Below are 12,500 nucleotides of genomic sequence, written 5' to 3' on the forward strand. Positions count from 1 at the left end.
CACACACACACACACACACACACACACACACACACACACACACACACACACTTGCATCATCTTACAATTCTCCATTCTGTAACTCTCATATCCATACATCAGGCCTACACGCCAACACGTTATGATAAGATGAGGTCTCCATTCACAAGTGAGCAGAAAAAAACAACTAACAGGTATTTCACACCAAAAAATTTCAACCTAACCTGATATCAAACCTCAGGGCTGCAGCACTCACCTCCCTGGTGACAAAGCACTCGACTGGATATGTCAGCATGATGGTAATCGCAAAACTTAGACGGGCCAGGTTCATGAGGACGTCTCCACGACAGTAGTTCTCCATCAGGTCACCTGGCAGCAAGACGGAAGTTTAGTTTTAGTAAAAGTTTTATGGCTCTCCCAACACACTAAGGTCATACAAATGCCAAAGATTAGAGGTGTTACAAGAGAGTAAAAAACACAAAAAGGAGGAGGAGAGATCAGGACGAAAGATGTTGGATTGGAAAGAAGGTGCCGACCACATCAGAGCACCCACCAACCACCCACAGCAAGAAGAAATTGATTCAGAAATTGCAGAAATATACTATTATTCCAAGTTTTGTTCAAAGTAGCTGCAAGAGTTTAAAGCAGATACAATCGAACCTACTTTAACAGCCACCTCTCCAAGGCAATTACCTGAACAAATGACCACTTACCACCTCCTCCACCCCTGCATTTTCTCTATAATACCAAAATGACACTGTCCCAGATGTCCACCTCTCTAAGACAACCACTTTTCTCCTGGACAATGGGTGGCCATCTTGGACCGATTTCAACTATATTTCTGAGTGTATAGATTATCCTTGAAGAGATCTTAACACCCTTAATGACAAACCACCTCGAGGCTGTCAAACAAGTTAGGATGCTAGCTAAGCTTCCTGAGAAATAGTGTGTGAATCATTAAAATCAAAATAGCTTCCATACTTCTGTTTAGCAAATAATTGAAGAATACGGATTAGAATAGATACAAAAAATTGAACGGTTTTGTTAAAAATAATTCTTTAAAGAGAGAGTTCTTGTCTCTTAGACACTCTTGAGTTTGTGTTACCAGGAGACGAGAAGGCCTACTATACTCCTCCGCAGTCACTTTACAAAGGTGTTATGGGAAAATACGGATTACAATAAATACTATTCCAATTCTAGTGGAGGGGAGGTCATTTTTTAATAGCAACCAAAATGAATAGAGCCTGCATAAAAAATATCATCTTAATTTATAATTTACGGTTATCTCAACAATGGATAAAGTCAGGGAAACTACAGCGAGCTAAATTGAATTTTTGGGGTGCATTTGGTAATCTGAAGAACTTAAGGTGCCTGTAAGATGTCTATAGCCACGTTTGGTGTTGATTCACAAATTCATCAGTCAAATAGTCAAATTTAGTAAAACACATTACCCCCCCCCCCCCCACTCCCAGACACGCACAAACGCCCTTCTTTTGAGACATACAAACTACTTAAATTCCACGATAATGCTGAAGTAAATATATCCTCAGAGTTTGAATTTTAGGCCATATTTGAAGCATAGAACAGGTTTCCGCAAAGTAACACCCATAACCCAAGCTACTGCTCACATGTTGGGAGAAGCAGCAAAATCAACTAGCTGACTTGCAACTTTTCCAGTCAAGACTCTTGTACTTACCCTCTGTGTTTCCCGTGAAGGAGGCGTATCCCGAGATACCCAGCACCAGGCACATGACCATGGAGAAGAGCACACTGAAATGTGTCACAAAGCCCCATCGACGCTGTGTTGGGTTCTCCATGGACGAGTGGATCAAAAACGTGTTGTGGTGACACATGTAAGCTACAGAAGAGAGAAAAAACCCAAAACAAAGCTGTAAGATATTTCTGATGTGTACACACTTCTGTCCGCTTAAATGAAAATTTCACACACCTTCACAATACAAGAACTCATAAAATGAGCAGCATTTTGCAATTTGAATATAAGGAAGCAGTAGCAGTAAGAGGTGCCCTTTCCGTTAATAAGGGCGACAGTGTTGGAAAGAAATTATAGGTGTCTTTACAATCATCAACTCAAAGGACAGACTTTCAAAAGTCATACTTTGTTTATCTTAAAAAAAAAAAAATTGGGGAGTTTTTTTCCTGGAAAGGGGGGGGGGGGGGGGGGGGGAGATCATTCTCTTTTTTTCTTTCAGTTCTATGGCCTTTGACAGACAACTTAGAAGAGCAATATAGTCTATAAACTGATGTAATGAGTCTTTATTGCTTTAAATGCTTTAAATTTCCTCCTGAAAACTTTTTGATTGAGAGAACATCATTACGACACAGGTTTGAGAAGGAGACGTCCATATACGGATAGCATGCTCCCATGTCTCATTTAAAGAACAACACAAAAACTACATAAGAAAATGAAAAGTTGCCAACTCGGAAATGTTAAAGATGTTAGAGTGCATGACCATTACTTGATATTTTTTGCAGGCGAGAGAATCTCATTTTACATAGCGTGAGATGTGTGATTGTTAAGACACTTGCTTTGGCTTACATGAGTCCTGTTGGGAATCCCAAAAGAATCCAGCAGAAAATGTTTTCAAAGTTTTCAAGGACTTGAGATTCCGGGGCCATGCCATTGGTAAGTATACCGTACATATAAAACATTACAAAAACAAAACAACAATACAAGTAGTCCCACAAACAAAAAGCAACAAACATAAAACAATGTTACAATACCACAAAAAAGCAACATGAGCAGCATTAAAAACATACCAGTAACAACAACAATGATGATGATAATGACACTAATACTATTAATACCTATAATTCAAACAATAATAATTTGTAATAATAATAATAATGTAACGATGATGACAATGATGATGATAATAATAAAAAAAAATTTTCAAAAATAATAATAATTGTGAGACTTACTGTAATTAATAAGTTACTTCTCACAATACACAAATAGAGATCTTGGCCAAAAATCGACTCAAGAGTCAAATTTGTAGATTTTCTATTGATGTCATGGCCTTTAAGTATAACATGCCCTTTATTATTTCATACTTGTAAAAACTTCACCTATAAACATGATGTCTCTATTTCCATAGGGCTCAAATCCTAGAAGTAACTCATTTTGTCAGCACGCTTCATAATTGGAAGTGCAATAAGCAGAAACAAAGACAGAACCCACACAGAAGGAGTACACTACAATAAAAAAAAGACCAGTTGCCTCTATGAGAGTGAATAAAAAGTGAAACTTACCAAATGCCATGATACCCACAGCTTGGGACAAGTTGTAGTTGGCAAACTCCCAAGCGTCACCTGTTGGGGAACTGAACGTGGATAGGGTGGGGGTGGGGGGGGGGGGGGTTGACGACCAGTTATAGGAATGGATTAATGATATATTTATTAGTCCATACAATTACGATTGCTTAGTGGTCATTTACATTAACACATTAAACGCTATTAAATGCAACATTTCATGTGTAAATGTAAGTATAGGTTTCACGCCCCTATCAACATTTTTAGCTTATTTAACAGCTCGATCTCCAAATTTATCAACTGTCTCAAATAGGACCCATCCAAATGGGTTGAGAGCCTTGAAAGTTCAACGAAACTATCGAGTTCAATAACCCCCATCTGGGATTTGAAACACGGCCACCAACTCTGTATAGGCCAGCAAGATACCAACTGAGCTAATTAATGGAGAACCCACTCTTCACTATGAAAAGTTCACAACCCCAGTGATGCTAAAAAGCATGGAACACTATAACTCAAGTGCCTGCCAACCATCTTTATCAATCAATCAATGGTTTATATTACAATACCCACAGCTCCTCATATAGCAATTTTAGCTGGCAAGAGGGCGGGGTTGGGGGGGGAAGAGGGGGGGGGGGGGGTTATACATGTATAGAGCTCTTTCACATCTCTATGTTTGGCCATCCTGGATCCCATCCACATTCTTTTCAGCTGCCTATAAAAAGGCATGCAGATTTTTGCTGATTTCAAACTGCAAAAACTAAATTCGAATCAAGCCCATATCGGAGGGGAGATAAACAGGAAGAGCAGGGCGAGTAAAGGGACATTACACACACACATAAACACATGCACACACACACACACACACACACACACACACACACACACACACACACACACACACACACACAGAGAGAGAGAGAGAGAGAGAGAGAGAGAGAGAGAGGGAGATAGAGAGAGAGAGATAGAGAGAGAGATCCGAGAGAGAGAGAGAGAGAGAGAGAGAGAGAGAGAGAGAGAGAGAGAGAGAGAGAGAGAGAGAGAGAGAGGAGGGGGTGGATATCAGAAACACAGATTAATATTAATTACAGAAAAACAGTAGGGATATCTTTTTTTTTTTGGTAAGTATTTTGCGGCGCTCACAACTGCATAAAGTCATTTAGGAAATTTGAATTTTGCCCGGGTGGGGGCCGAAGCCTACTTTAATCGACTTTAGACCCCCAAACGATCTTTAACGTGTGCAATTTGCACACGAGACCTCCGAGATTTTTTACCCTTGTCCGAGAAGGCTAGGTGTAGATCTTTCCTACCAGAAGATCCCTGATGTGGCTGAAAGACGGCAGTAAGAAGGAGCCAAGGAGTAGCAGTAGAAAGGCTGCAGAAAAAGTCATGAGCCCAGAGGAGGGGACAAAGGAGGTGAGGGGGTAAGGGCAGACAGAGGAGACGAAAGCAGACGACAGAACATTGTTAGAGAGCAGGAAAGGAGGTGAAAGGAGACAATTTTAGAGAAGAACATTTTTCGGTCGCTTCCCGGATTCGAACCCGGGACCTTTGATTGAGAGGCCACGACAGCCCCCCTAAAGATACCTGAATATACATACTATTTTCTCGATGGGCTGTGTCTTCTAAACTTTACGTTTCATGGATACATTTTCAGGATACAGGATTATAAAAAATAATTATAATAATTAATTTTTTAAATATAAATTAAAAAATAAGACAAAACGAGCAAAAAGCCATTTCAAAAGGCTATGATAAAGAGTCAGTCAATTGTCTTGTCGGCATATTATTATGCTGCATAATAACCCTAGAAAGAGATAATAATACAATCTACCTGTTTTAACTGTATAGATTGGGGTAAATCAAGACCAAGCAAAAAATGTTAAGACTTACAGTTTTCCAATGAATGTGCTCAGGCGAATGATGACGGCCACCATGATGAAAAGAATGAGGATTATAGAAAGGAACGCCCACTGGAAAAAGAAATAAAATCAGACAAGAGTATAAATATTATGAAACAAATACACAATATAAAATAACTGGTTCAAAGCAAACAATTTGTTTGTTTAAGTAAAAAGAAGCACACTGTCACGTAACAAATCATTTAGGTGGGGAAAAGTGAGACAGACAGACAGAAACTACATAGGGAAAGAAAACAATAGGACCTACCAGAGGCGTCCTTCAACCACCCGCAAACAAACATTACATTAATTACCAATGCACACTGAGGAAATGTGAGATGTACCTTCAGCACCAACAAGACATATTCAGTGTTTTTGTGAATTTCAAGAAAGCATTTGATAGAGTATGGCATGCAGCCCTCTGGTCCACAATGGAACTATATATCAACATCAACTTAGATGAAGTCATACAGCCACTACAGCAAAGCCAACAACGCAGTATATTACAATGGCAATGTAGGAGAATGGTTCAGGACAACAGTTGCAGTCAGACGAGGATGCCTGCTTTCACCTGCTCTTTTTAACATCTTCCTTGAGTGAATCATCACTGATGCTTTGGAAGACCATGACGGATCAGTAACCATTAGTGGCTGAACAATCACAAACTTACGTTTTGTTAATGACATTGATGCCTTTGCAAGGAAGGAAGAGTATCTTGTTAAGTTAATCAACTATCTGGAATAGGCGTCAACAACATATTATATCATGATATAGAAATCACTGCAGAAAAGGCTAAACTAATGACCAACAACATCAAAGGAATCAGGTAGCCAAAAGAAGGGAGATGGAAAGTAAAGGCAGACCAAAAAAAAAAAAGAGATGGGAAGACAACATAACGGAATTTACAAGTTTGAATTGAGTGAAGGCCTTCGAAAAGCTAAAAAAAGAGAAGGATGGAAAAAGGGATTGGCCGATCATCATGAGTGCCCCAACGGTCATCTTGACTAAACGATAAGTAAATTAATAAAAAGTTACTGATGAGATATTACATGTACATTTCCCTTCCTTCAATCCCCGGATAGGTATTTTGGTGGACCAGTGACCTGGAAGATAAGTACCGAGAGACAGTTACAGATGAAATAGTCTAAGAGAACATAATAATATTGTTCTTAGAAAAGAAGGAACGACCTAGTCCTGAACCGTTATCCTTTCACCCAGGCACGCAGAGTGAATCCAACTGGTAGACTTATAGAAAGCATAAAGAATGCAATTTAAGGTTAACGGTAAAGTGATACTTTACAGTAGACTCATACCTTTCGTCATGTGGTCGAAGGCTAACACGAGACACAATAAGTCTGCTGTCTGGGTTTTTCATTTCCGTTCTCTATCCCCGTCCCAGGGGAAATAACGTAACAGCTCAGGAAACGTTCAAACTTTCTATCTATTTGCCTCTATTTTCTTCTATTTTCTTCTGAGCCCATTATCAAGTAAGCGTTATCATCTTGGTGAACGGAGCGAAAAGTTCTATTCTCAAATATATACAATTCTGTGCCATCAAGGTAAGAATCGAAATGAGGACCAAGCTTCAACCATAGCCCTTTCGAGGCCGAGTTCACACGATCTGAAGTTTCTTTGTCGGGTCAAAATTGCGAGAGAATCGTTAGAGCTATCTTCAAGCAGTGACAGCATAGCAGTTGGTTCATATTTGAACAACGTTAATTTTCTGGCTTCTTCCCCAGATGTCTTGTATACCCGCAGGCATCAAGAAAATTCTCCCGTTCAGGCTTCATTTCTCAGTAATGGAGAAAATAATTGATTACACAAGTATAAAAAGGTGTAGATGCAAATATGCTGGAGGGAGATAGTAGTTGGTACGTCCTGAAAGAAACACTGGCTACATACACTTCGAGCTGAGCGCATCTCCAAAGTGGAAATCCAAGTTAGTCGTTATTCATGAATGTACTACACGTCCGTAAAGAGATTAGTGGAATGGAGACGAAAAACATGAAAGGGTGGCGCAAAAGGGGGGTGGGGATGGGGTGTAAATCAATCGTTCATAAAAAAGCAGAACACGACAATGTACTCATGTTCTATTGGAGTTCATAGCTCAATCGATTTATCACCCCTTGAAAGTCATCTTTATTGACACCCCTATGTATTGTATAGGTACAGCGATGGAATGTGTTATTTGCCGTTTTGACGAGTGACCGTAACTTTGAACTTTCGACCGAATTTCCCCGAATCAGATCAATACACGCCATTGCCTGTGTTAGTGAGCTGTTGTAACATGTTTCCAAACCTATAAAACATTAAACAACCAGGCACACCCGCGGAATGGCCGAGACTGATTGGGTCTCATGGTACAACGTCCCTCGAGACTCATTGGAGCAGAGGAAGGTAGGACTAACGTTAACATGTAAACACCATCCCACATCATCATCCACAACCATCATTATATCTATAATTATCCTTGACATACATATCTATATTCCTAGAATCTCTGTCTGTAACAGTTAGACGTTTTATAAGTATGTACTTAATACACTATTGGGCACTATCATACGCACTTTTTTCCTACTAATCAGACGGCATTAATCTCATATAATGGGTTAGGGGCAAAAAAAAGAGTCTCGTAGCACCCTAGAGCTGTCCTGAAATGGGTCATCATCATCATCATCATCATCATCATCATCATCATCATCATCATCATCATCCTGTGCCAGATCGGCGGCAGACAAAGGCTACCATCCTTCTCCATTCATTCCTTTTCTCGGATGCTCATAAAAAGCTACGTTTCCCTGAATTTTTCCCGTTACCCATTTGTTTAGGTTCTCTAAGTAGGTTGCTCTGGGCCTACTCCTACCTCGTTTGCCTTCAATTTTGCCAGGGAGAGCTAGATGTTCAAGACCCTTATGTCTATTCAGGTGTCCGAAAAACTGCATTTGTGAGCGTCCCACGTGGGCTTCATCAAGCACTACCACATTTGATTTTTTTCTTTTCATTCCACGACATTCTCAGCAGTCTCCTGGGAAACCACATTTCTGTTGCTTCTATTGTATTTCCACTGTCTCTAGTGATTATCCAGTACTCACCTTGCCTAATTTAGCGATGTTCTTGTACAGAGACAGCGGGAGTGTGACCAGAGCCGTGACCACTGTTATGATGAACTGTCGGTTGCCCAACACGGAATGCAGCAGAGACGGGCCTATAGCCCAAGAAAAAAGACAAAAACAAAAAACAATGTACAGTAAGTTTCTCTGTTGTTGAAAAGAATCAGCGTCACAGCGAGTTTATACAAAAACAGCATTTTTAAATATAACCATTTGTTTGTGTATAAGTTTCACAAAGAAGTCATTTCGAAAGCGAAAGCCTCATGAGCAATATAAAGAAAGAAGCAGAGGAAGCAGAAACGCTACATCACAGTACACATTGAAATATCGCTGTGTGTGTGGATATGGTTGACTTCAAAGGCATAGTTAAAAATCAAAAGTTAGCGATAGTCAACATCTCGAGTTTTGTTCATCTTTAAAGAAAACAACACGTTTAAAAATTCGTTTTGATCAAAACGTTGATACTTGCTGAAGAACCACTTACTTTCTCCCCCTATCCATACGATGATCTTGGTTATAGTATCTCCGATGATCACATTGTAGCTTACCATCGCTGGGAAGAGACACAGAGAAATATTTACTTACTATACAGGGCAAGGTAATGGATAGTACATGTTTAACGCCCTTCAATCTGAAGGGGGGTTGATTGAAGGGGTTCTCTAACAAGTCAGTGCAAACACCCATCTCTGACAGAAGAAAGAGACAAAATCCAGGAGCATTGAGAGTAATTAAATCTAGACACCTCAAATTCAGGAACAGTGGGACCTCGAAACAGGGTTTGATCTACCCGCACTGAAGTAATGGGTGAGGGATATAATAAGGGTGATTATCATGGGTAGTCATGCACTGGGGCAAGTAACCATGTCGCTCAGTTATTGGTCCTTGAAAATATTGATCAAACTCGCATTGTCTGCGTGCTCATCAGCCAAATCAACCAATGTACATAATATCTCATTCAGAACAAGTCAAGTCTTCCCTCATTTCTTTAGTCCTAACCCTTTAATTTATTCTGGAAAGTCACACTATTTTGTCCCGCGCACAGTCGTGCAAAGAACATGACATTCACAAGCAAACCGTTTCCTTTGCAGAAAAATGTGTTGAACATTGAGGAGTATTTCATGACAATACTTAACGAATTATTGATATTTTGTCCTGACGAATAAAGTACATGTATCAGCACGTTATTCAAATCTAAAAAGATGTCGATACCAATGATTTCTTTGACAAACGAAGTCCCCTATAAAGCTAAAAGCTAAAACATTAATTTTATTTAATTAGAGTCCTAATCATGTACACACCAGGACACGTATACTGGAAACAAACAGCAACGATGCCAATTCTGAATTCGCGGATAATTCAACAAAGAATACAATAGGAACGAGTGTTCTGTACAATCATCTGATCATTGCAGTAATGAAATGATTGTCAGACTCTTCAAGATCTTTATTATGTGAAAATCAGCCATGGCGCCCCATTAACAACCTGCATTTCTGCTTATGACACTGTTTTCGTTTCAGTCTCAGTTTCAGAGAAGGGCTTACACAGCACAGAATCCCATATAGGCCTATTTAGTTGTAGTAAGAGTTTTACGGCACTTGCAACACAATAAGGTCATAGAGTGCTGAAGACTAGGGATGTTACAAGAGAGTAACAAACACAAAATAGAAGGAGGGGAGATAAGGTAGATAGATGTCTGATAGTAAAGAAGGAGCAAACCACACCAGAGCACCCGCCAACCACCCACATATAGGCCAGCAGAAATCTTACAGAGACAAAAAGTACAGAAACAACAGTCACCACAAAGAAATAAATAAAAAAATTAATTAAAGCCAAACAGTACAGGCATTTGCATCCAAAAAGCATAATATTTAAAGTATGGCGCTTTTGATGGGGTTGTTGTAGATTTTTTTAAAAGCCTATATTGACGATCAACGGCATACAGTACATGGGTTAGATTATTTCTAGGGCGAGTTAGCTCCCTTTAAGGACTGAGAATTATATTTTGTTTGTCTGATTCAAAAGAAGAAATCAGACATAATTATAAAGGCCAGGTATTTTTTAAATTTTAGTAAGAGTTTTACTGCACTTGCAACACAATAAGGTCGTATAAGTGCCGAAGATTAGAGGCGTTAAAAGAGAGTAACTAACACAAAAAAAAGAAGGAGGGGAGATAAAGACGATCGATGCTTGATAGGAAAGAAGAAGAAAATACACCAGAGCACCCGCCAACCACCGACGGCCAGGTAGTTCAGGCGAACAGTTAGATAAACAGATATATAAAAGATAGAGGGAAATAAAGCACCCACACACCCACACACCCACACACCCATACACCCACACATACACGCCCCCCCCCCCCCCCCACACACACACATACACACTCGTATTGCCGTCCAACCAACCGCTCACCGGATTAAGAGAAATCGGGTTATCTCAGGAGCACCTCCGGGATTACTGACCGTTAGAGCTCTGTTCTCATGTTTTACCCACGTTCGTAACTTCTGAACCACGGTAACTGCTCGCAGCGTATTGCGCATTTCATAGCACAGTTATTTAAAAGTGGTGGAGAAATAAGGTAAAGAGGTCCATGTCTGAAAAGACAAATTTCAAGCAATCAAGTAGCCTGCCCAATACACAACAGACACATTTGTTCAGACACGGATATTCACGCTACAAAGGTAACAGGTAAACGTCTCCCTTTTGGTTAAATAGGTAAAATAAGAATATTTTAACCCGGGCACCTTCAGGATACCGGTCGGTGAGGAAAAATATTCCAAAATCGACTAAGCACATTTCGTAAACTTTCGTAAACAGGCCAATTTTGTCAACCGACTGCGCCACAAGAGACAGCCAAATCATTAAGAGCCTCTTCCCCTTGGGAAGTGAACTCGAACCCATCCTTGTCACACTCTATTACTCTATACACAACCCGTTGTTGATATTCTTCTTTTTAAAAAAAAGTGATTTACGGCGCTCGCAACTGCATAAGGTCATACGAGCACGCGAGACACATTTAACTTTTTCAGGTGGAAGGAAATTTTGAATTTTGCCCTGGTGGCGGCCGAAGCCTACTCTTATCGATTTTAGACCACCAAGGGATCTTTACCGTGCACAACTTGCACACGGGCCCTCGGATATTTTTCGCCCTTGTCCGAGAAGGCTAGGTGTAGATCTTTCATACCAGAAGATCCGGGGTGTGGAAGAAAGACAGATGTAAGAAGGAGCAAAGGAGTAGCAGTAGAAAGGCTACAAAAAGAGTCAGGAGCCCAGAGGAGGGGGGCAAATGAGGTGAAGGGGTGGGGGCAGAAAGAGGAGACGAAAGCAGACGACAAAACATTACTAGAGAGCAGAAAAGGAGGTGAAAGGCGACAATTTTAGAAAAGAAAATGTTCCGGTCGCTACCCGGATTCGAATCCAGGACCTTTGAATAAGAGGCCAACACCTTAACCTCTAGGCCACGAGAACCCCGCGATATTCTTCGTAACTATAGCAAGGTTATCACTTTTATGTTGATGATACGCAGCTAGCGTGTGTGCGTGTGTGTGGAGAGAAAGGGAGAGAGAGAGAGAGAGAGAGAGAGAGAGAGAGAGAGAGAGAGAGAGAGAGAGAGAGAGAGAGAGAGAGAGAGAGAGAGAGAGAGAGAGAGAGAGAAACCAATGAATGAGAAGTAACAAACGTAAACCTAAAGACGATAAAACTGAAATTGTCATCATTATTAACCTAACGCATATCATTCCAACTCAACATTAGCCAGCAGCAATTAATAACAACGGCCAAATAATTAAACTAGATCTAGCATCAAAAGCCTACAATTGAGAAGTCACGTTTAACAATGTGATTTCGATGTCAGCCAATACCTGTTCAATGACGTGAATAGACCTCAACTTGTAACTGAGTTTTAAATCGTCCTTACCAAACAAGTGGCAGCAAAGCTTTTAAACATCTATTATTTCGAAATTTGACCATTGTAACTCGCTGTTAGTTGAGCTGCCCTAAAAACAAGATTTAAAAGATCCAGACTACCCACCACCAAAAAAACAGCAACAAAAAATAAAAACAACAACAACAGGCAGTGGCATCTCTTTTGGGAAGATTCAGGGAGGTTGGACTGCCTCACCCGCTACCCGAGAGAGGCGGTGGCCCTGGCGAGGAGCACGCTCTTCGGGGCTCTAAACATTTCGAACAAATAGGCTACCACTCTCATACACAACAACAACAACAACAACAACAACAACAACAACAA

The 12,500-nt window shown here is 40.3% G+C and overlaps 1 protein-coding gene across 1 annotated transcript in view; it reads right to left on the bottom strand.

Moving 5' to 3' along the window:
• The window catches only part of LOC101852590 (putative sodium-coupled neutral amino acid transporter 11), a 27,894-nt gene that overhangs the window by 2,995 nt on the left and 12,399 nt on the right, over positions 1–12,500 (bottom strand). The window contains exons 6-11 of the mRNA XM_005090870.3: positions 8,742–8,810; positions 8,240–8,352; positions 5,140–5,219; positions 3,250–3,320; positions 1,676–1,837; positions 236–348 (exon numbers count right to left, since the gene is read on the bottom strand). Coding sequence (XP_005090927.1) covers positions 236–348; positions 1,676–1,837; positions 3,250–3,320; positions 5,140–5,219; positions 8,240–8,352; positions 8,742–8,810 — 608 coding nt within the window. The remainder of the gene's footprint in view (positions 1–235; positions 349–1,675; positions 1,838–3,249; positions 3,321–5,139; positions 5,220–8,239; positions 8,353–8,741; positions 8,811–12,500) is intronic.

Source organism: Aplysia californica, unplaced genomic scaffold (assembly GCF_000002075.1).
Source record: "Aplysia californica isolate F4 #8 unplaced genomic scaffold, AplCal3.0 scaffold00022, whole genome shotgun sequence".
Lineage (NCBI taxonomy): Eukaryota > Metazoa > Mollusca > Gastropoda > Aplysiida > Aplysiidae > Aplysia > Aplysia californica.